The 19,347-nt window shown below is 61.8% G+C and overlaps 3 protein-coding genes across 3 annotated transcripts; 1 reads left to right on the top strand and 2 right to left on the bottom strand.

Moving 5' to 3' along the window:
* Nucleotides 1–3,740: 3,740 nt before the first annotated feature.
* ADRA2B (adrenoceptor alpha 2B) lies at nt 3,741–5,079 on the bottom strand. The gene has a single exon (XM_057399125.1). The coding sequence runs from the start codon at nt 4,955–4,957 to the stop codon at nt 3,806–3,808; it is 1,152 nt and encodes a 383-aa protein (XP_057255108.1). The 5' UTR covers nt 4,958–5,079; the 3' UTR covers nt 3,741–3,805.
* A 1,200-nt stretch (nt 5,080–6,279) lies between these two features.
* On the bottom strand, nt 6,280–10,845 carry ELMOD3 (ELMO domain containing 3; the record flags this gene model as incomplete). Its single annotated transcript, XM_057399107.1, has 9 exons — nt 6,280–6,609; nt 6,921–7,048; nt 7,154–7,230; nt 7,528–7,658; nt 8,694–8,816; nt 9,365–9,488; nt 9,645–9,736; nt 10,315–10,377; nt 10,746–10,845. Coding segments are annotated over 9 exons (1,014 nt in total), but the record flags the coding sequence as incomplete, so codon positions are not given.
* Nucleotides 10,846–12,692: 1,847 nt separating this feature from the next.
* On the top strand, nt 12,693–18,999 carry RETSAT (retinol saturase). Its single transcript, XM_057399110.1, has 11 exons — nt 12,693–12,887; nt 13,979–14,161; nt 14,985–15,226; nt 15,890–16,091; nt 16,256–16,453; nt 16,540–16,659; nt 17,209–17,347; nt 17,521–17,630; nt 17,877–18,043; nt 18,317–18,476; nt 18,845–18,999. Exons 1-11 carry the CDS (start codon nt 12,713–12,715, stop codon nt 18,988–18,990), a joined length of 1,842 nt encoding a protein of 613 aa, XP_057255093.1. The 5' UTR covers nt 12,693–12,712; the 3' UTR covers nt 18,991–18,999.
* The last annotated feature ends 348 nt before the right edge of the window (nt 19,000–19,347 follow it).

The following is a 19,347-nucleotide window of genomic DNA, read 5'->3' on the forward strand; positions in this document are numbered from 1 at the left end:
GAGGGGCTGGGATGCTCCAGGATCCTGGAGAACAGGAGGTGGGAATGGGCAGAAGGGGTTGGGAAGGTTTAGATCGTGTCCTACAGGCACTTGTGGGGTGGGTAACACACCCCATAGAGGCCCCAACACCCCATAGGGACTGGAGGGGAGTCCATGGGGGACCCAATGTTCCCTATAGGGTGTTGGGGGGCGGGGGGAACCGCAACCCCCAACACCCCTTACAGAGCCTTGAGGGGGAACACACCCCACACAGGCCCCACACACCCCATAGGGTAACACCCGCCACAGCCCCTATAGGGCCTTAGAGGGGGTTATGGAGGATGTGGATGGGGGGGGGCAGCACACCACACGTTCCCTATAGGGCCTGGGGGGGGTTATGGGCCCCACATATCCCATAGGAGCGGGGTTACACAGCCCCACACGGGCCCTGCGCACCCCATAGGGGCTGTGGTTGGGAGTGAACGCATCCCACAGCCCCTGCAGGGCTTTGCGGGGGGGTTACGGCCCCACACGAGCCCCACATCCCCCCCCCAAGCCCCACTCGAGGCCCGCGGGGCTCCGCGCCCACCCCGGGCCCGCTCTCCCGCGCTCACCGCCGCAGGCCCGGCCGCTGCTCCCGCTCCGCCCCCGCGGAGGGCGGCACCGGCCCGGCCGGAACCCCCCGGGCCGCGACCCCGGCCCCGCCCGCGGCCTCTGGAGGGGGGGGCTCGGGCTCGGCGCCACCGCTGGGGTTACCCCGGGCCCCGCTCCCAGACCCGTCCCTGTGCGGGAGGGGCGGAACGAGCGCGGGGGCTGAGGCGCGGCTCGGAGCGTGCGGGCCCGGAGGGTCCCTGGGGAAAGAGGGGGCGAGAACGGGGGGGAAAACAACGGAGAAGGGGAAGGGATGGGGGGGAATGGGAGAAGAGAAACGGGAAAATAGAGAAAGGGAAGAAAAACGGGGAAAAAAAGATTAAAAAGGAAAAAAAACCGACGAAAAAGGGGAAAATAAGAAAAAACGACAAATAGGGGAAAAAGAAAAATAAGGAGAGAAAAAAAGAAAAAAAATAACGCAAGAAAAAAAGGAAAAATAAGACGGAAAAGGAGAAAAAAATGGAAAAAAGGAGAAAAAAATGGAAAAAAGGAAAAAACAAGGAAAAAAGGGAAATAAGATGAAAATATGGAGGGGAAGTACAATAAAAAGGGGAGGGAAAAAAGGAAAAATAAGAAAAAGGAAAAATATCACGATAAAATGGAGAAAGACGATAAGAAAGGGAAACAGTATATGAAAAAAGAGGGAAAATATAGATAAAAGGAGAAAAAAAGGCAAAATACAATAAAAAAGGATAAAAAAGTGAGCAAAAAAGAAAAAAAATATAAAAATGGAGGGGGGGGGGAGGGAACAGGCAAGGAAAAGGGAAAAAAAAGACAAAAGGGAGGAATAGAATAAAATGGGGCTGAAAAGACATTAAAAAAGAGAGAGAGAAAAAAGAAAATATAAGGAAAAAATACAGGAAAAGAGAAATAATGAGGGAAAAAAGAAAATACAATTAAAAGGGAGGGAAAAGAAAATACAAAAGTAAAAGAGGGGAAAAAAAGCAAGAAAAAATGAAAACTTCAATTCAAAAAGAGGAAAAAAAGGGAAAAGACAAGGGAAAAATGGGGAAAAAAGAGAAAATCCCAGAGAACAGGGAAAGCAGAGGAAGAAAGCCCCTTATTGCCAGGCACTCATTGCCAGTTGGGAACGCAAAGCCCTGGCAGCAGCAGGCTGAGGCCTGGCCAGGGCTCATCCCACCTCCCACGGCAGCCAAGGGGCAGAAACCCTCATTTCACCCCATTTTAACCCAATTTAACCCACTTTAAGTGATTTTGAAGCCAAACCCCTGGAATTTCCAAGGCTTTTTTTCTGCTGCAAACCCGGTTCTGTTGCTACGAGCCGGGGGAGGTTGGGAATGAAGGCATCACCATGGCAACCCCTGGGATGGTTTGGGGGTTCTGGGGGTGCCGCTGCCTGTGCCCCCCCCCTCTATGGGGCCACCCTATGGACCCCCCCCCCCGCACACTGTGGGGCGCAGCCGTGGGGCAGAGGACGCGGTGCTGGCGGCGTGCGCGGCCCCACGGCTCCGGCCCCGTTCACACGACCTCTCCCACCCCGAGCATCGTCCCAGCGCGCCGGGACGGGAGAGCAGCCAGGCTGGGAATGGGCTTCCCAAAGCTCCGGTGGAGCCGGGCGGGATGGAGGCGGGGAGATGGGGCCGCGTCCCCTGGGAAGGGGGCTCTGGGGTGGTGGCACCTCAATGGGGTCAGCGCGCGCCAGGGTGAGTCACGGCGCATCCGTGTGAGTGGGGATGCACCAACACGAGTCACGACACAGCCGTGGGGGTCGCAATCTCCTGCTGCGGGTCACGACAACGCCACTGCAAGCGTGGGTTGCCATTCCCTGCTGTGGGTCACGATGTGGTGGTGTGGGTCACGATACGGTGGTGTGGGTCACGATATGGTGGTGTGGGTCACGATGTGGTGTGGGTCACGATACGGTGGTGTGGGTCACGATACGGTGATGTGGGTCACGATACGGTGATGTGGGTCACGATACGGTGGTGTGGGTCACGATATGGTGGTGTGGGTCACGATACAGTGGTGTGGGTCACGATATGGTGGTGTGGGTCACGATACAGTGGTGTGGGTCACGATACGGTGGTGTGGGTCACAATGTGGTGATGTGAGTCACGATGTGGTGTGGGTCACGATATGGTGGTGTGGGTCACAATGTGGTGTGGGTCACGATACGGTGGTGTGGGTCACGATATGGTGATGTGGGTCATGATATGGTGGTGTGGGTCACGATGTGGTGTGGGTCACGATACAGTGATGTGGGTTATACGGTGATGTGGGTCACGATATGGTGATGTGGGTCACAATGTGGTGATGTGGGTCATGATGTGGTGGTGTGGGTTACGATACGGTGGTGTGGGTCACGATACGGTGATGTGGGTCACGATACGGAGATGTGGGTCACGATACGGAGATGTGGGTCACAATACGGAGATGTGGGTCACGATACGGAGATGTGGGTCACGATACGGAGATGTGGGTCACAATACAGTGATGTGGGTCATAATACAGTGATGTGGGTCACGATATGGTGATGTGGGTCATGATACAGTGGTGTCGATCACTGTCATGCATCACAATACACCAGTGTGGGTTGCGATACGGTGGTGTGGGTCACGATATGGTGGTGGTCACCACGCTGCTGTGGGTTACCCCAACCCAATTGTGGGTCACAACCCATGAACCCTCTTGAAATGCAGCACCAAGGCGGGCAGCAAAACCCCTATATGAGCCTCCCACGAATCCCCACTGGGCCCCCGAGGGGGGGTTGAACGCCCTCAGGGCCAGCAGCTGGTTCATCACTTGTGTTTAATTAATTAATTATTATCATTATTATTTATTCCTTCTATAATTTATGGTGCTGCCATAAATAACACCACCCCCCCCCCCCAACATCATGTTCCTGCTGCTGTCCCCAAGTGTCCCCAAGGGATGGGGGGGGGGACACGACACACACGACACGATCACACCCCCAGCCCCCCCCTTGAAAACAAGGGAATGGTTTTCTTATTCCAAAATAGTTTTTATTGTTGAAAGGCCTGGGGGGGGGGTCTCTTGGGATGGATCCCCCCATTCCATGTGCCGGGTCCCCATGGAAACCTGGCAACAAGCAGCCATGGGAGGGGGGGGGCACCCATCATCACTTTGGGGGGCTTCAAAGCTCAACCCAACACTGAGCGCAGGCAGGAGGAGGAGGAGGGGGTGTGGGAGCCCCTCACCAGGGCGTCGGGGCCCGGCAGCGGCACAGGAGCCGCCGGAAAGCCTTGCGGAAGTCCTGGTTGAACACGGTGTAGATGACGGGGTTGAGGGAGCTGTTGCAGTACCCGATCCAGAAGAAGAACTGGAAGACGCCGTCGGGGACCTTGCAGCGCCGGGGGCAGAGCGCACCCAGGCTGTAGAGGAAGAAGAAGGGGAACCAGCAGAGCACGAAGACGCCGATGACCACGGCCAGGACGAAGGTGAAACGCTTCTCCCGGTTCACCTGAGCCTTCCTCCTCCAGGGGGTCAGGGCTGGCGAGCGCCGCGCCAGCACCACGCGCCCCGTCCCGGTGGCCACCGTGTCCCTGCGGGGTCCCGCGGGCGGTGGGGACGTCCCTGCCCCGGCGCTGGGGGACGCTGGGGGTTCCTCGGGGCTCAGCAGCGAGGTCCTGTCCACCGGTGGAGGGGCCCCGGCAGCCGGCGCGGGGATGCTCGGTGGCACCGGCGGGGGTTTGGTGGCGCCGGAGCGGGCGCGGTGGCGGCGCCTGGCGATCAGGTAGATGCGCAGGTAGACGAGGATCATGATGAGGCACGGGGCGAAGAAGGAGCCGACGCTGGAGGAGAGGATGTACCAGGCCTCTTCGTTGAGCTTGCACTGCGGCCGCTCGCCCGCCGCAGCCTTCTTCTCGCCCTTGTAGACGAGCGGTGGGAGGGAGATGGCGGCGGCGATGGTCCACACGATGAGGATGCCGCACTTGATGCGCCGCGGCGTGCGCTTGGCGTTGTACTCGATGGCGCGGCTCACGGCCCAGTAGCGGTCCAGGCTGATGGCGCAGAGGTGCACGATGGACGAGGTGCAGAAGAGCACGTCCAGAGCCAGGTAGATCTCACACCACGTCCTCTCGAAGTACCAGTAGCCCAAGAGCTCGTTGGCCAAGGAGAAGGGGATGATGAGGGTGGCCACCAAGATGTCAGCGGCTGCCAGCGACACCAAGAAGAGGTTCTGGGGTGCCTGCAGTGAGCGGCTGCTCAGCACGGCCATGATCACCAGCGCGTTGCCCGCGATGGTGAAGAGCACCAGGAAGGTGATGGCAGCGGCGATGGCGGCGGTGGCTTGCACCGAGTACCCCCCCGGGGGGCTCCCCGTGCTCCCAGAGCCTGTATCCATCTGGATGGATGCGGCTGCTGTGCTCAGTGGTGCTGTGGGGTGCAGGAGGGCCAGGACACCGGGTGCTGGGGGACACTGGTGTCCCTTCCCATGCTGCCTGATGGGCTGCCTGCCCTGCCTGCACCCCCCTTACCCTGCCTGCACCCCACTGCCCTGCCTGCACTCACCTTACCCTGCCTGCAGCCCCCTTACCCTTCCTGCACCCCACTGCCCTGCCTGCACTCACCTTACCCTGCCTGCACCCCCCTTACCCTGCCTGCACCCCACTGCCCTGCCTGCACTCACCTTACCCTGCCTGCAGCCCCCTTACCCTGCCTGCACACCCCCTACCCTGCCCGCACCCCCTTTACCCTGCCTGCACCCCCTTTACCCTGCCTGCACCCCGCTGCCCTGCCTGCACCCCCCTTACCCTGCCTGCACCCCCCTTACCCTGCCTGCACCCCGCTGCCCTGCTTGCACCCCCCTAACCCTGCCTGTAACCCCCTGCCCTGCCCGCACCCCACCTCTTGCCGCCGCTGTCGGTGCCGCTGCCCGTCCCTGCCGGTACCGGTGCCGTTGCCGGTTACCGGTGCTGGTATCGATGCCGCTGCCGCCGGGCTCTGCGCTGCCGAGCGCCTCCTCCGCGGGGTTTTAAGCGGACGCGGGGGGGGGGATGAAGCAGCCGCCGCCCCTGGGGCGGAACCGGGAGAGGGGACCCGGTGGGGCCGCGCTGAGCTCCGCTCCCTCCCCAGGCCCCTCCGGCCCCACATCCCCCCGTACCCGGGTCCCCCCCAGCACCCTCCATGCCCCCAGCACCCTCCCGCAGCTCTTCCTCCATCACCTTTTACCTCCCAGTTTGGGCTTTCTCCTCCCTTTTTAGGCCCCGAGGATGTGCTTGGAGCCCCACATCTGACCCCGGCAAACCCCACGCTGCCCTTCCCCACGCTCCAGCCACAGGCCCAGAAGCAGCTCCAAGTCCCAAAGGCTCTTTTCCATCCAAAGCAGCTGAGTTGATTCTATTTTTCCTCCTTCTAACCACTTCTGTCAGTGCCAACACACACAGTGACACCCCGGGGACTCCAGCGTGCAGAGGACGAGCTGTCCCCAGCACCCAGCAGTAACACCCAGTGGGCCATCTCCCACCCTCCTGGGTGCTGCTGGAGCCGGGACTGTACTTTGGAACACCATCTCCATGCTCCAGCATTGCTAAACTGGGGGTACAGATGGGAGCGTGAATGTGGGACACACGCACGGACTATCCCAGCCCCACGGCTGATAAATGCACCCTCTCGTCCACGTTTTCCTCCTTCACATCCAGATTCCAGCCTGGAAGGATTGTTTCTGGGGGGTTTGTGCCACAAGATCTCTCCCCTTGGTGGCATTCCAGGCTCCTGGCTCGGCCAGGGACCCCTCTCCTCGCCCTGCGCCCACCAGCGAGCCCCATAACCGGCACTAGGAGCCGATCCGGGCTCTCCCTATGGATCCTCTCCCGGTGTTTCAGCCGAGCCGGGGCTCACCCTCCAGGTCACACAGGCCAGTGAAGCTGAGCTCCCGGCTGGAAGGGGAAGGAAGGGATGGGGGGGCAGGACCCTCGGCTGTGGGGCTGCGGTTCACAAAGGCTTCCAGGGATTTCAGGAGCTGCTTCGGCTTCCTTTTGGTGGATGACTCCAGCTCTGAGGAGGGCAGAGGGCAAGGTGTGAGGATGGAGAGTGGGGACGGGGTCAGGGATGCTCTAAAGCTGCTGTCCCTACAGATCCCCTTGGGAAAGGCTGCCCCATTTTCCTCACCAAACCCCAGCTAAGCTCAGCACCATCCCAAGATCCCCCCATAAGGGAATCCCGGGGTGAAGATGAAACAAGGAGCGGTTGGGGGTTTCTGGGGGTTACAACCCTCAGGCCAGACCCAGCGGGACACTAAGACCATGCCGGGTTCGGCCTTGGGTTGTTTCCCTTGGGAAAGAAGGAGGAAAACCCGGGACACAAACCCTTCAGGAGGAAGCAGGAGTCGGCGATGGTCTTGTGCTGCCCCTTCCAGACGCGGTAGAGCCGCAGGAAGGCGGCTGCATAGAGGTCGTTGAGCACAGCAATGACCTGCTGCCGGCGGTTGCACTCCCTGCAAGAGGTGCAGAGGGGCTGAGCCAGGGCCTGGAGCGCTGGGAAGCAGCTCCAGATCCCAAATCCCTTCCTTGGCCTGCCTATGGGAACTGCTGGAACGCACCGGGAGAGCCGCTCCTCCCGCAGGGCCTGCAGGACGATGCGGGTGATGTTCACGGACATGATGCCGAAGGGGAATTCCTGCAGGAGAAGGAGTGTTACGGGAATCCCAGCTCGCTGAGGTGCCCACACAACCTCCAGCCCTTCCACACCGCCCCAAAGCCGTGGGATGCGGCCTGCAGGCCACAAATCCACGCGGCAGGATAATGGTCCTGAGAATACAGCTTCGATGGATGCTGCACGACAAGATCCAGGCTTAACCCCAACTATGTCCAAGATGAAAAGACCACGTTTACGGAGACACTCGCTCCCGTTTTTCACTTGGATCTTTGTGATTCCCACTCCCGGAGCGTTAGGAATTGTTAAGGGAGGACCTGCCTGGGTTTCGTGCTGGGACAGTTTGAAGATGTCCAGAGCCAGAGGCAGCATCTGAGGGTCCATGACGAAGAAGAGCAGCTGCATCAAGGCCAGCATCCCTGTGCCTCGCAGGTCTGTCCCGGGATCTGTGCCTGGAAGGGTGGGATGAGCCTGGAGTCATTCCCTGTCACCTCCCTGCTCCCATGGCCTTTTACACCACTCAAATCCCTTCAGGAACTGCATCCTTAGGACAGGTTTTTGAGGGGGTTCCCAAGCCGGTGTTGTCACCTCCTCCCTGTTGCTCCCCCACCCATGGGCCCATTCCCAACCCTGCTCCAGGAATGAGCACCTTTAAGCTCGACCAACCCCAAGACTGTGAAGCATCACCTAAAACCAGTTGTGGAGCCACAGGAGCTGCTGGGTTCAGGCTTTGTCTATCGAGTGAACCAGAAGGTGCCGGCGAGGCCACGTGTGACACCTTTAATCACCCTGGGTCTCTTAATGACATTGTTTTTCTTACCCAGCTGAGGCCACCTCAGTGACAGAGACCCGGCCTGCGCCAGGGAATGGGCCACGGCTCATTAGCTCTAATGAAGAGCATTAACGACACCATGGAGCTGGTGAAGGGCCTGGAGCACGAATGTGCCGAGGAACAGCTGAGGGACCTGGGGGGTTCAGCCTGGACAAGAGAAGGCTCCTGAAGGGGAGACCTGAGAGCAGCTCCAGTGTCTGAAGGGGCTGCAGGAAAGCTGGAGAGGGGCTTGGGACAAGGGATGGAGGGACAGGCCAAAGGGAATGGCTTTAACCTGCCCGAGGGGAGACTGAGATGAGCTCTTAGGCAGAAGCTCTTCCCTGTGAGGGTGCTGAGGCGCTGGCACAGGGTGCCCAGAGAAGCTGTGGCTGCCCCATCCCTGGCAGTGCTCAAGGCCAGGTTGAGCACAGGGGCTTGGAGCAAGCTGCTCCAGTGGAAGGGGTCCCTGCCCGTGGCAGGGGTTGGAGCTGGGTGAGCTTTAAGGTTCCTTCCAGCCCAAACCAGGCTGGGATCCCATGAAATCACCCTGGGAAGGAGGGAAAACAAGGACCAAAACCTTTACCCTGTGTTTGCATCCCACCTCCGGAGGAGGGAATGGGACCAGTGTGATCCCTCCCAGCACAGGGAGCTCCCCAGGTCTCTCCCTCTGCCCTACCTTGAAATCCAAGTTCTTCCCAGTGCGCTCCATAGCGCGGGCAGCCCAGGGGGGAGCGGGTGAGTTTCTTGTAGATGGTCTGCAGGATCCTCATGTGCACGCTCTCGTTGTCATCCAAAGCACCTGGTGGAGTGAAAACACCTGTCAGCACCCAAAACCCACCACTTAGCACCCAAACCCTGCCCATCAGCACCCAAAAGCCACCCCTCAGCACCCAAAACCACCTCTTGGCACCCAAAAACCTGCCCCTCGGCACCCAAAAACACCTCTTGGCACCCAAAACCACTTGTCAGCATTCAAAAAGATCACCCCTTGGCACCCAAACCCCACTCCTAGCACCCAAACCCCATCCCTTGCAATACAAACCCCACCCCTTGGCACCCAAACCCCACTCCTAGCACCCAAACCCCATCCCTTGCAATACAAACCCCACCCCTTGGCACCCAAAACCACCGTCCCAGCACCCAAAACCTGCCCCTCAGCACCCCAACCCCACCACTTGGCACCGACACAGAGTGGAGAAAGAACCACCCCCTCCCCAGCAGCGGGGGGAAGCCAGAGCCCTGGACACGAATGGGTGCTGGTGCTGGTGCCAGGAGGACGTCCCGGCCGCGCTCATCCCGCGGGATGGAGGAGGGAAGAGCAGGACCACGTCCCCCGGAGCCACTCACACTGCGCCATGGCCAGCGCCAGCTCCTGCTCCCCCCGCAGCTGCGGCTGGAGCCGGGGGGGCCCGAAGAGGAAGCGGAGCAGAGCAGCCAGGCCCTGCCTGCGCCTGGGCGCACGCAGCTTCCTCTGCAGGGAGAGAACAGCGGCGGATGAGGGATGGGGAACGGGGATGAGGGAGGGAGAGGCAGGAGGGAGCTGCGGGAAGGGCAAAGGGAAGGAGGGAGCTGCCTCTCCCCTCTCCTACTTACTAAAGCTCCCCCCGCGGCGGGGCCCTGCCCGTACCCTGCACTCGCCCAGCTCGGCCGTCTCGAAGAAGTGCAGCGCTTCCCGGAAGGAGATGGGGGCTGCGGGCACCGCCGGCGTCCCCCCGAGCCCTGCGGGGGGCAGAGAACGGGGTCACACCCCCCCCCCCCCAGCTCCTCCATCCCAGCACGGAGTGAAGGGAACGGCTGAGGGACCGGGGGGGTTCAGTCTGGAGAAGAGAAGGCTCAGGGGGAACCTGGTTGCTCCCTACAACTGCCTGAGAGGAGGATGGAGCCAGGAGGGGCTGGGCTCTGCTCCCAAGGAACAAGGGACGGGACAAGAGGAAACGGCCTCAAGCTGCCCCAGGGCAGGTTTAGATGGAGCTGAGGAGAATTCCTTCCCCAGAGGGTGCTCAGGCATTGGAACAGGCTGCCCAGGGCAGGGCTGCAGTCACCGTCCCTGCAGTGCTCACACACCCCCGGTGCCACGGGTCAGTGGTGGCCGTGGCAGTGCCGGGATAGGGGTTGGACCGGATGATCCCGAAGCTCTTTGCCAGCCCCGCTGACTCCATGATTCCCAGCCAAGAGCTTGCTCCCAGCAGGAGGGTGAGGACTTGAGGAATCTCCCTCCCCTTCCCGCTGGGCTCTTTCCCAAGCTCCCTCCTCTCCCAGCCTTCCCCACCCGCCTCGTATCCCAGCGCCGGCTGTACCTGACTGGATCTCTTCCACAGCCTCCCATTCCTCCCGAGCCCGCTGCAGCTCCTCACTGATCCCTAATGAAAGAAGGGAGGAGGCATCAGAGACCCATGGAGGGGGGGGGGGGGATTTGCTGCCTTCTCCCAGGGCTGCTCAGGGCAGGATTCCCCTTCCCTAGGGATAAACCCCAGCTGAGGTGCTGCGGGGTTTCTCTCTGGAAGCTTTATGGAATCGTGGAACGGTTTGGGATGAAGGGACATTAAAGCGCTTGCCACAGGGACTGCTTTAGTGGGAGGCTGCCTGCGGCAGGGGGTTGGAACCGGAGGAGCTTTAAGCTCCCTCCACCCCAAACCATTCCACGACGCCGGGGCAGAGCCAGCGCGATCCACGCAGGGCTCCTGGGGCTCTGGAGCCGCCGGGATAACGCCCTGGAACCGGAGCTCACACTCACCATCACCCGCGGGCGGCTCCGCTCCCTGCACCAGCGCCTGCAGGAGCCCGTTCTGCCCCAGAGCCGAGAGCTGCGGGGGACACGGGGACACCGGTCACACACCGGTCACACACCGGTCACACACCGGTCACCCACCGATCACACACCGGTCACCCACCGATCACCCACCGGTCACACACCGATCACCCACCGGTCACCCACCGATCACCCACCGATCACCCACCGATCACCCACCGATCACCCACCGATCACCCACCGGTCACACACCGATCACCCACCGGTCACCCACCGATCACCCACCGATCACACCCACCGGTCACACACCGATCACACACCGGTCACCCACCGATCACCCACCGGTCACCCACCGGTCACACACCGATCACACACCGATCACCCACCGGTCACCCACCGATCACACACCGATCACCCACCGGTCACCCACCGATCACCCACCGATCACACACCGATCACCCACCGATCACACACCGGTCACACACCGGTCACCCACCGGTCACCCACCGGTCACACACCGGTCACACACCGGTCACCCACCGATCACCCACCGGTCACCCACCGATCACACACCGGTCACCCACCGATCACCCACCGATCACCCATCACCCACCGGTCACCCACCGATCACCCACCGGTCACCCACCGATCACCCACCGATCACCCTCCGGTCACCCACCGATCACCCTCTGGTCACCCACCGATCACCCACCGATCACCCTCCGGTCACCCACCGATCACCCACCGGTCACCCACCGATCACACACCGGTCACCCACCGATCACCCACCGATCACCCACCGGTCACCCACCGGTCACCCACCGATCACCCACCGGTCACCCACCGGTCACCCACCGATCACCCTCCGGTCACCCACCGATCACCCACCGGTCACACACCGATCACCCACCGATCACCCACCGGTCACACACCGGTCACCCACCGATCACACACCGGTCACCCACCGATCACCCACCGATCACCCACCGGTCACCCACCGGTCACCCACCGATCACCCACCGGTCACCCACCGATCACCCACCGATCACCCTCCGGTCACCCACCGATCACCCTCTGGTCACCCACCGATCACCCACCGATCACCCTCCGGTCACCCACCGATCACCCACCGGTCACCCACCGATCACACACCGGTCACCCACCGATCACCCACCGATCACCCACCGGTCACCCACCGGTCACCCACCGATCACCCACCGGTCACCCACCGGTCACCCACCGATCACCCTCCGGTCACCCACCGATCACCCACCGGTCACACACCGATCACCCACCGATCACCCACCGGTCACCCACCGGTCACCCACCGATCACCCTCCGGTCACCCACCGATCACCCACCGGTCACACACCGATCACCCACCGATCACCCACCGGTCACACACCGGTCACCCACCGATCACCCACCGATCACCCACCGATCACACACCGGTCACACACCGATCACCCACCGGTCACACACCGGTCACCCACCGGTCACCCACCGGTCACCCACCGGTCACCCACCGATCACCCACCGGTCACCCACCGGTCACACACCGATCACCCACCGGTCACCCACCGGTCACCCACCGATCACCCACCGGTCACCCACCGGTCACACACCGATCACACACCGGTCACACACCGGTCACACACCGATCACCCACCGGTCACACACCGGTCACACACCGGTCACACACCGACCACACACCGGTCACCCACCGGTCACACACCGATCACACACCGGTCACACACCGGTCACCCACCGATCACACACCGGTCACACACCGATCACCCACCGATCACACACGGCGGCCCTGGAGGGTCAAACCGCGCGGAAGGCGCGATGGCAGGTCCCGGGGCTCGGTGCCAGCGCTCAGCGGTGCGGTGCCTCCCGAGGGCGGAGCGGGGTCCCGGTGCTCCGCAGCAGAAGGTGCCGGCGCCATGGGGCTGTACGCGCTGCTCTGCCTCGCCTCCTTCATCCTCCTTCCCCTCCTCTCCCTCGCCTGGCTCCTGCTGCGCTCCGGCGGCGGCCCCAGCCCCTTCGCTGCCGATGCCCGGCGCCCGCCGGCCCCGCTCGTCACCGACAAGGCGGTCCGCAGGACGGTCGTTAAGACAGGTACGGGACCCCCCCCCCCCCCAGCAGCACCTCCGGTACCCCTGTGGGATCCCTCCAATGACCCGGTCCCACCCCTTCATCCTCCAGTGGGACCCCCAGAACACCCCAATGGGACCCCTCCAGTACCCCGCTGGGACCCTCCATTCCCCAGTGGGCCTCCCCCCATAGGACCTCCAACCTCCCTGTGGGACCCGCAGTCTCCCATGGGACCTCCCAGTCCCCGGTGGGACCTCAACATCCCCCCGTGGGACACCCAATCCCAGGTTGGACCCCCCCAATCCCCAGTGGGACCCCCCCAGTGCCCAGTGGGACCTCCCTAATAACCCTGTTGGACCCTGCATCCCCCCCCGGGAGCCCCCATCCCTCAGTACAACCCCCCCAGTCTCCCAGTGGGACCCTCCAAACCCCCGTGGGACCCCTTCATCCTCCAGTGGGACCCTCTCCCAATACCCCAATGGGGCCCCCCCAAACCCCAGCGTGACCCCCAAATCTTCAGTGGGCCCCCCCCCAAATACCTCAGTGGGACCCTCATTCCTCTGTGGGACCCCCACATAGGACCTCCAGTCACCCTGTGGAACCTCCCAATCCCCAGTTGGACCCCCAAATCCCCAGTGGGACCCCCCAATACCCTGGTGGGACCTCACCATCTCCCAGTTGGACCCCCAATCCCCAGTGAGACCCCCCCCAGACCCCAGTGGGACCCCCCTGATCCTCAGTGGGACCCCTCAGTGCCCAGTGGGACATCCCTAACACCCCAGTTGGACCCTGCATCCCCTGGTGGGAGTCCCCCCTCCCTTAGTATGACCCCCAGTGGGACCCCCAATCCCTTATGGATCCCCCCCATCCCAGCTCCACTGGGTCTGTGTCACCCCTTGGAGGCATCTTCCCCCCCCACCTCCCAGCACAGCATCACCCTCTGGACCAGCATCACCCCCAGCACAGCTGGGCATTGCCCACAGCGGTTCCATCACCCCCCAGCACAGATTCAGAGGTCACCCCTGCGTACCCTGCGCATGCCCTGGGGGGGTGCTGCATGCCGCCACTGAAGATGCTCCCTGTGTGTGTGTGTGTGTGTGTTCTGTGCCCCCCAGTTTTCTCTGCAGACAAGGTGCCAGAGCAGCTCGATGCCATCGTGGTGGGCAGCGGCATCGGGGGCCTGGGAGCCGCGGCGCTGCTGGCCAAGGCGGGCAGGCGGGTGCTGGTGCTGGAGCAGCACGGGAAGCTGGGGGGCTGCTGCCACACCTTCACCGAGAAGGGCTTCGAGTTTGACACCGGTATGGCCCCATAGCAGGGATCGCATCCATAGCCCTGTGGTGGGGATCACATCCATAGCCCCATGGTGGGGATCGCATCCATGGCCCCGTGGTGGGGATCGCATCCATGGCCCTGTGGTGGGGATCGCATCCGCAGCCTCGTGGCACTCCCCTGGCTCCCAGCCTTGGTTATACAAGTGCTTTTCCGCCTGAGCACGCGATATCCTGTGGGTTCCACACCCCAAAAGCCTCCTGCCAGAGGGCAAGGCAGGGCCGCTCACACCCCTAACCCCAACCCCTCGTGATACTCGATGGACCCAGCCCATGTCTGTAGAATTCCCCATAGACTGGGTTGGGTTAAAGGGACCTTAAAGCTCCCTCAGCTCCAACCCCTGCCACAGGCAGGGACCCCTTCCACTGGAGCAGCTTGCTCCAAGCCCTTGTGTCCAACCTGGCCTTGAGCACTGCCAGGGATGGGGCAGCCACAGCTTCTCTGGGCAACTTGCGTGTTCAACTGTGTCCCAGGGATATCACCCGAGGGCATATTCCCTTGACAAAGCCTTTCCGGCAAGACAAAGTCCAGCCCTGCATCATTAATGTTCGGGATTAATGATTTACAGCAAGACAGGCAGGAAAAAACAGCCACGCAGAACAGCGTTCCCAACCGCTGCTGAAAACCATGGCATCGAGCACTTTCCCCATTGACCTAAAGCGGTGGGAGGGTGTTTCCCAACTTTTCCCATTCCCCTCCACATGGAAAAATAAGAGGAGGGTCCTCGTGCATCCTGGGGGCATGAAAACAAGGGAACCCCCCTGTAAAACAAAGGGAAACCGCATCTTCCAGGTATCCACTACGTGGGGCGGATGCAGGAGGGCACCAGCCTGCGCTTCCTGGTGGACCAGCTGACGGAGGGGCAGCTGGAATGGGTCCCGCTCCCGCCTGCGTTCGACGCCGTGGTCCTGGGGGAGCCCGGCAGAGCCAGGACCTATCGGCTCTATTCGGGGCGGGAGGGCTACTTCCAAGGCTTGAAGCAGCAGTTTCCCGGGGAGGCGGCTGCCATTGAGGAGTTCGAGCGGTTGGTGAAGGTAAAGGGGGCTTTGCCTTCACCTGGGGGGATGGTTTTGGCTCTGGTCGCCCCCCAGCACTCAGCTACGGGGCAAGTGCACGTGCTGGTGTGGCACAACCTGCCCCTGCCCGGCCCTATCTCCCCTTCCTGCCTCAAAACCCTGGAGTTTGACCTCCCCTCCCTGAGGATGCTCATGGTCCCATGGGGTGCGCTGGGACACCCATGAGCTCCAGCACCTCCGTGGGGTGGTGCTCCAGGACTTCCCCATGGGGTGATTGCAGTCCTTATCGAACCAGCGCTGCAGCAGTGTCAATTGTGCCTTGAAACCCTCACCACAGGGAGTTCTATGGGGGGAGGAAACGCTCCCTGTGCCCGAAGCAACTCGGGATGCTGTTGTCTTTGCCAGCCAAGCAGTGAACTGGATAGAATCGTGGAATCCCAGCCTGGGTTGGGCTGGAAAGGACCTTAAAGCTCACCCCAGCTCCAACCCCTGCCATGGGCAGGGACCCCTTCCACCAGAGCAGCTTGCTCCAAGCCCCTGTGTCCAACCCGGCCTTGAGCACTGCCAGGGATGGGGCAGCCACAGCTCCCCTGGGCACCCTGTGCCTCAGCACCCTCCCAGCCCCTGGAAGGGGCAGAGATGCCCCCGAGCCTGTCCTGAGCAGGCTCCTCCGTCCCGCAGAGCGCCAGCAGAGGGGTCCCGCTCCTGGTGCTGCTGAAGGTGGTGCCTCGGGCGCTGGCAGCGCTGCTCTGCCGCTCGGGGCTGCTCCCCCGGCTCTGCCCCTTCCTCCGCCTGGCGTCGCGCAGCCTCAAGGACGTGGTGGCCGCTCTGACCCCCAACCGGGAGCTCAGGGCCGTCCTCAGCTACATCTTCCCCACCTACGGTAGGTACCAGGGCGCTCCCTGCTCCTCCCCGTTTCCCACATCCCGCATCCGCCCTTCCCTGCAGCGCGCCCAGGGCTTTCCTCGTCCTCGCACCTTCAGGAGGAGCCACAGATCCCCGCGGTTTGGCACAAGCTCACCCGACCTTTCTCACCCCTTTCTCCAGGCGTGGTGCCCTCCAAGGCCAGCTTCTCCATGCACAGCATCCTGGTGGACCATTTCCTCTGCGGCGCATGGTATCCCAAAGGAGGGGCTGGGGAAATCGCCTTCCACACCATTCCTGTTATCCGGAAAGCTGGAGGCAATGTGTTTGGAAGGGCACCAGTGCAGAGGATCCTGCTGGACTCCCAGGGCAAAGCCTGTGGTGAGCATGGGATGGGGCGCCCGTGGCTGCTCCCTGCTGTGGCGTTGCTTTGAGCCATTCCTCCCTCTCCCACCTTTCCCTTCCAGGTGTGAGCGTTAAGAAGGGTCAGGATCTGGTGAACATCTTTGCTCCCATCATCATTTCGGATGCCGGGATCTTCAACACCTACGAATGGCTCCTGCCGGCAGAGGCGCGGGCATTGCCCGGTACCCCAGCACCGTCGGGCTTGGGTTGGGTTTCACTGGGCTGATGGTGTTAATCCTGCTCCGAGCCACAGCAGAATCCTTCGGATTGGTCCTTAGTCATCCTCAAACCTTGTTGCTCATGTTCCAAACACCACCCCTGGCCGGGCATTTCACCACAGGGGTTTTAGTGCAACCGAAATGAGCTCACCCAACCTGGTCATGGTTAGCAAAGCCTTGGCTTTGCTGCTCCATCTCCCTAAAAACCACAGCAGAGCACCCAAACCATGGGGCAGTCGGTGGAACGTCCACGTAAGGTTGGGTTTAGTGGTGCCACGAAGTCTTCGTGCTGCTTTGGAAGGGGCACGGTTGGGTGGGAGCGTTGTGGGCACCCATATGGTTGGTCTCCAAGCACTCAACAGCTGCAGAATTGGGTTCAAGGAATCCAAGAGATGAGTCAGTTCTAGAGGCAGCAACGGAGGTAGGAGTGGGGCTGCTTCTAGGAGAAACCACCTCTCTGTTGCTGAGGATCCCAGGGAATACTGATTTTCCCCTTCTTCCCTCCGTATCCAGAGATCCAGTCCCAGCTCCGCATGGTGACACACGGCGAAGGGGGTTTCACCATCTTTGTAGGTCTTAATGGCTCAAACGAAGAGCTGGGGCTGGAGCCCACCAACTACTACATATATCAAGGACATGACCTGGATGAAATGTAGGTTTGGCTTCACCTTGGATGTGCTCTGTTAAGCATAAAGAGATGAATTCCAGGGTGGTGACGCAGCAAAGGCTCCTGCTTGATCCTCACTGCACGGGGGTTCGGTCAAAACAAGTCCTGTGGGCAAGGTTCGGGCCAAACCTTCCTCCGACCTCTGCATCCCTCTGCAGGATGAGTCGCTACCTGTCCTCGTCCAGGGAGGAAGCTGCCAAGAGCATCCCCATGCTGTTTGTCAGCTGCCCGTCGACCAAGGACCCCACGTGGGAAGCGAGGCACCCAGGTGAGGGCTGGAGCCCAACCACACGCTCCCTGGAAAGCACTTGGGGACTTGGTTGGGTTTACGGCTGCGCACGGGGAGCTCCTCCTGCCGTGGCCGTGGTCAGAGCTGCTGAGCAGGTCGCTCATGGAAAGCGGTCTTCAAGGGGCCTGGCTGAAGGATCTGGGGCCACAGAGGAGGCTTGTGGCAGCGCGATGGTGTCGTGAGGGCGGGCAGGGGGACACCAGCCCCAACCTTGTCCTGCTGCAGGTAAATCCACGTTGGTCGTCGTGACCTTCGCCAGGTACGAGTGGTTTGAGGAGTGGAAGGACAAGCAGGTCCACAAGCGGGGCGATGACTACGAGGAGCTGAAGCAGACCTTTGTGAACACCGTCATGCAGACCGTCTTCAAGCTCTACCCTCGCATCGAGGACAGGGTGAGGAAGCACCCTGGGGCTCTCAGGTGCTCCAGCTCTTCTCCTGGGTCTCCTTTACCCAGCCCCATGCAGTGAATGTAGGAGCAGGACGTGAGGTGACACCAACCCATCACCCACCCCTGACCATGCCTGGTGCGAGGGGAGCCACCGCAGGGGGTGCAAGGAAACCCATCCCAACCCGCACCCCACAAACGCAGCTCTCTGGGGCTGGGACACCCCACACCTGCACCCCCCTCCTCCCTGCAGACCACGTTGTCCCTTTGTCCCCTGCAGATCGAGTACCTGTCCAGCGGGACGCCCCTCACCAACCAGCACTACATCGCCAGCCCCAAGGGGGAGTTCTATGGCGTTAACCACGACATGGCCCGTCTGCAGGCTGAAGCCATCGCAGCCGTGAGGGCCCAGACGCCTGTCCCCAACCTCTACCTGACAGGTACCGTGCCCAGCACCATGAGGACCCTGCTGGGGAAGCGGGATATGAGGGGGGGAAACCTTCAACCCTGCAATGAACCAAGGGCACGAGGCACCCCTGTGCCATGCGCTGATGCACGGGCACGTCCGAGTTGCATGGACCCAATGGGGTAGGAAAGGGCTGGGCCTCTTCCAGCTCTTGGGTGCTGTCCCCATGCCTGATGTTGGGAGTGGCTGGGCAGGATGAGGCCCTTTCCCCACTGGGAAGGAGGAAGGGGGCAAGCAGGGACCCCCGGGGCGGTGCAGGGCGTGATGGTTGGGGCTGGCGATGCTGGAGCAGCGCTGGGGATGGAGGACACGGGACCAGGGCTGCTTTGCACACGATTGCAGGGCAGGATGTGTGCGTGGGGGGCTTCGCGGGAGCCCTGCAGGGAGCCCTCATCTGCGCCAGCTCCGTCCTGGGGCGCAACCTCTACATCGACATGGAGCGGCTGAAGCGGCGCACGGAGGCCGAGAGCAGCGGCAAGAGGGACTGAGACCCCGGGACCGGGACCCCCCCATCCCACCGGATCACCCCCACTGCCTCGTTCTCACCTGCAGCACTTCCCTCCCTGGCGCCAGGCCCACGGGGGAACAGCCCAGGAGGGCGCTGCTCCCGTTTCCAGGCACTTTGCTTTGGACCTTGTGCACCTCCGGCGCTGATCCCTGCCACGCTCCCAAGGTCAAACCCCTCATCCTGGTGCAGGGACAGGGGTCTCCGTGTACAAGTCAAGGCAATCCCAAACCCGGCCTCCACCAGACCCAACTGTTTCCACCGGCATTTGGGGGCTGCTTGATCCCCACCAATGTCCGAGAGCTGCTGGACCATTGGGGGAGCATCACCCTCCACCTGC

Source organism: Pezoporus wallicus, unplaced genomic scaffold, assembly GCF_028554395.1.
Source record: "Pezoporus wallicus isolate ANWC-B61680 ecotype Strahan unplaced genomic scaffold, APGP_CSIRO_Pwel_v1 contig_8591, whole genome shotgun sequence".
NCBI classification, from domain to species: domain Eukaryota; kingdom Metazoa; phylum Chordata; class Aves; order Psittaciformes; family Psittacidae; genus Pezoporus; species Pezoporus wallicus.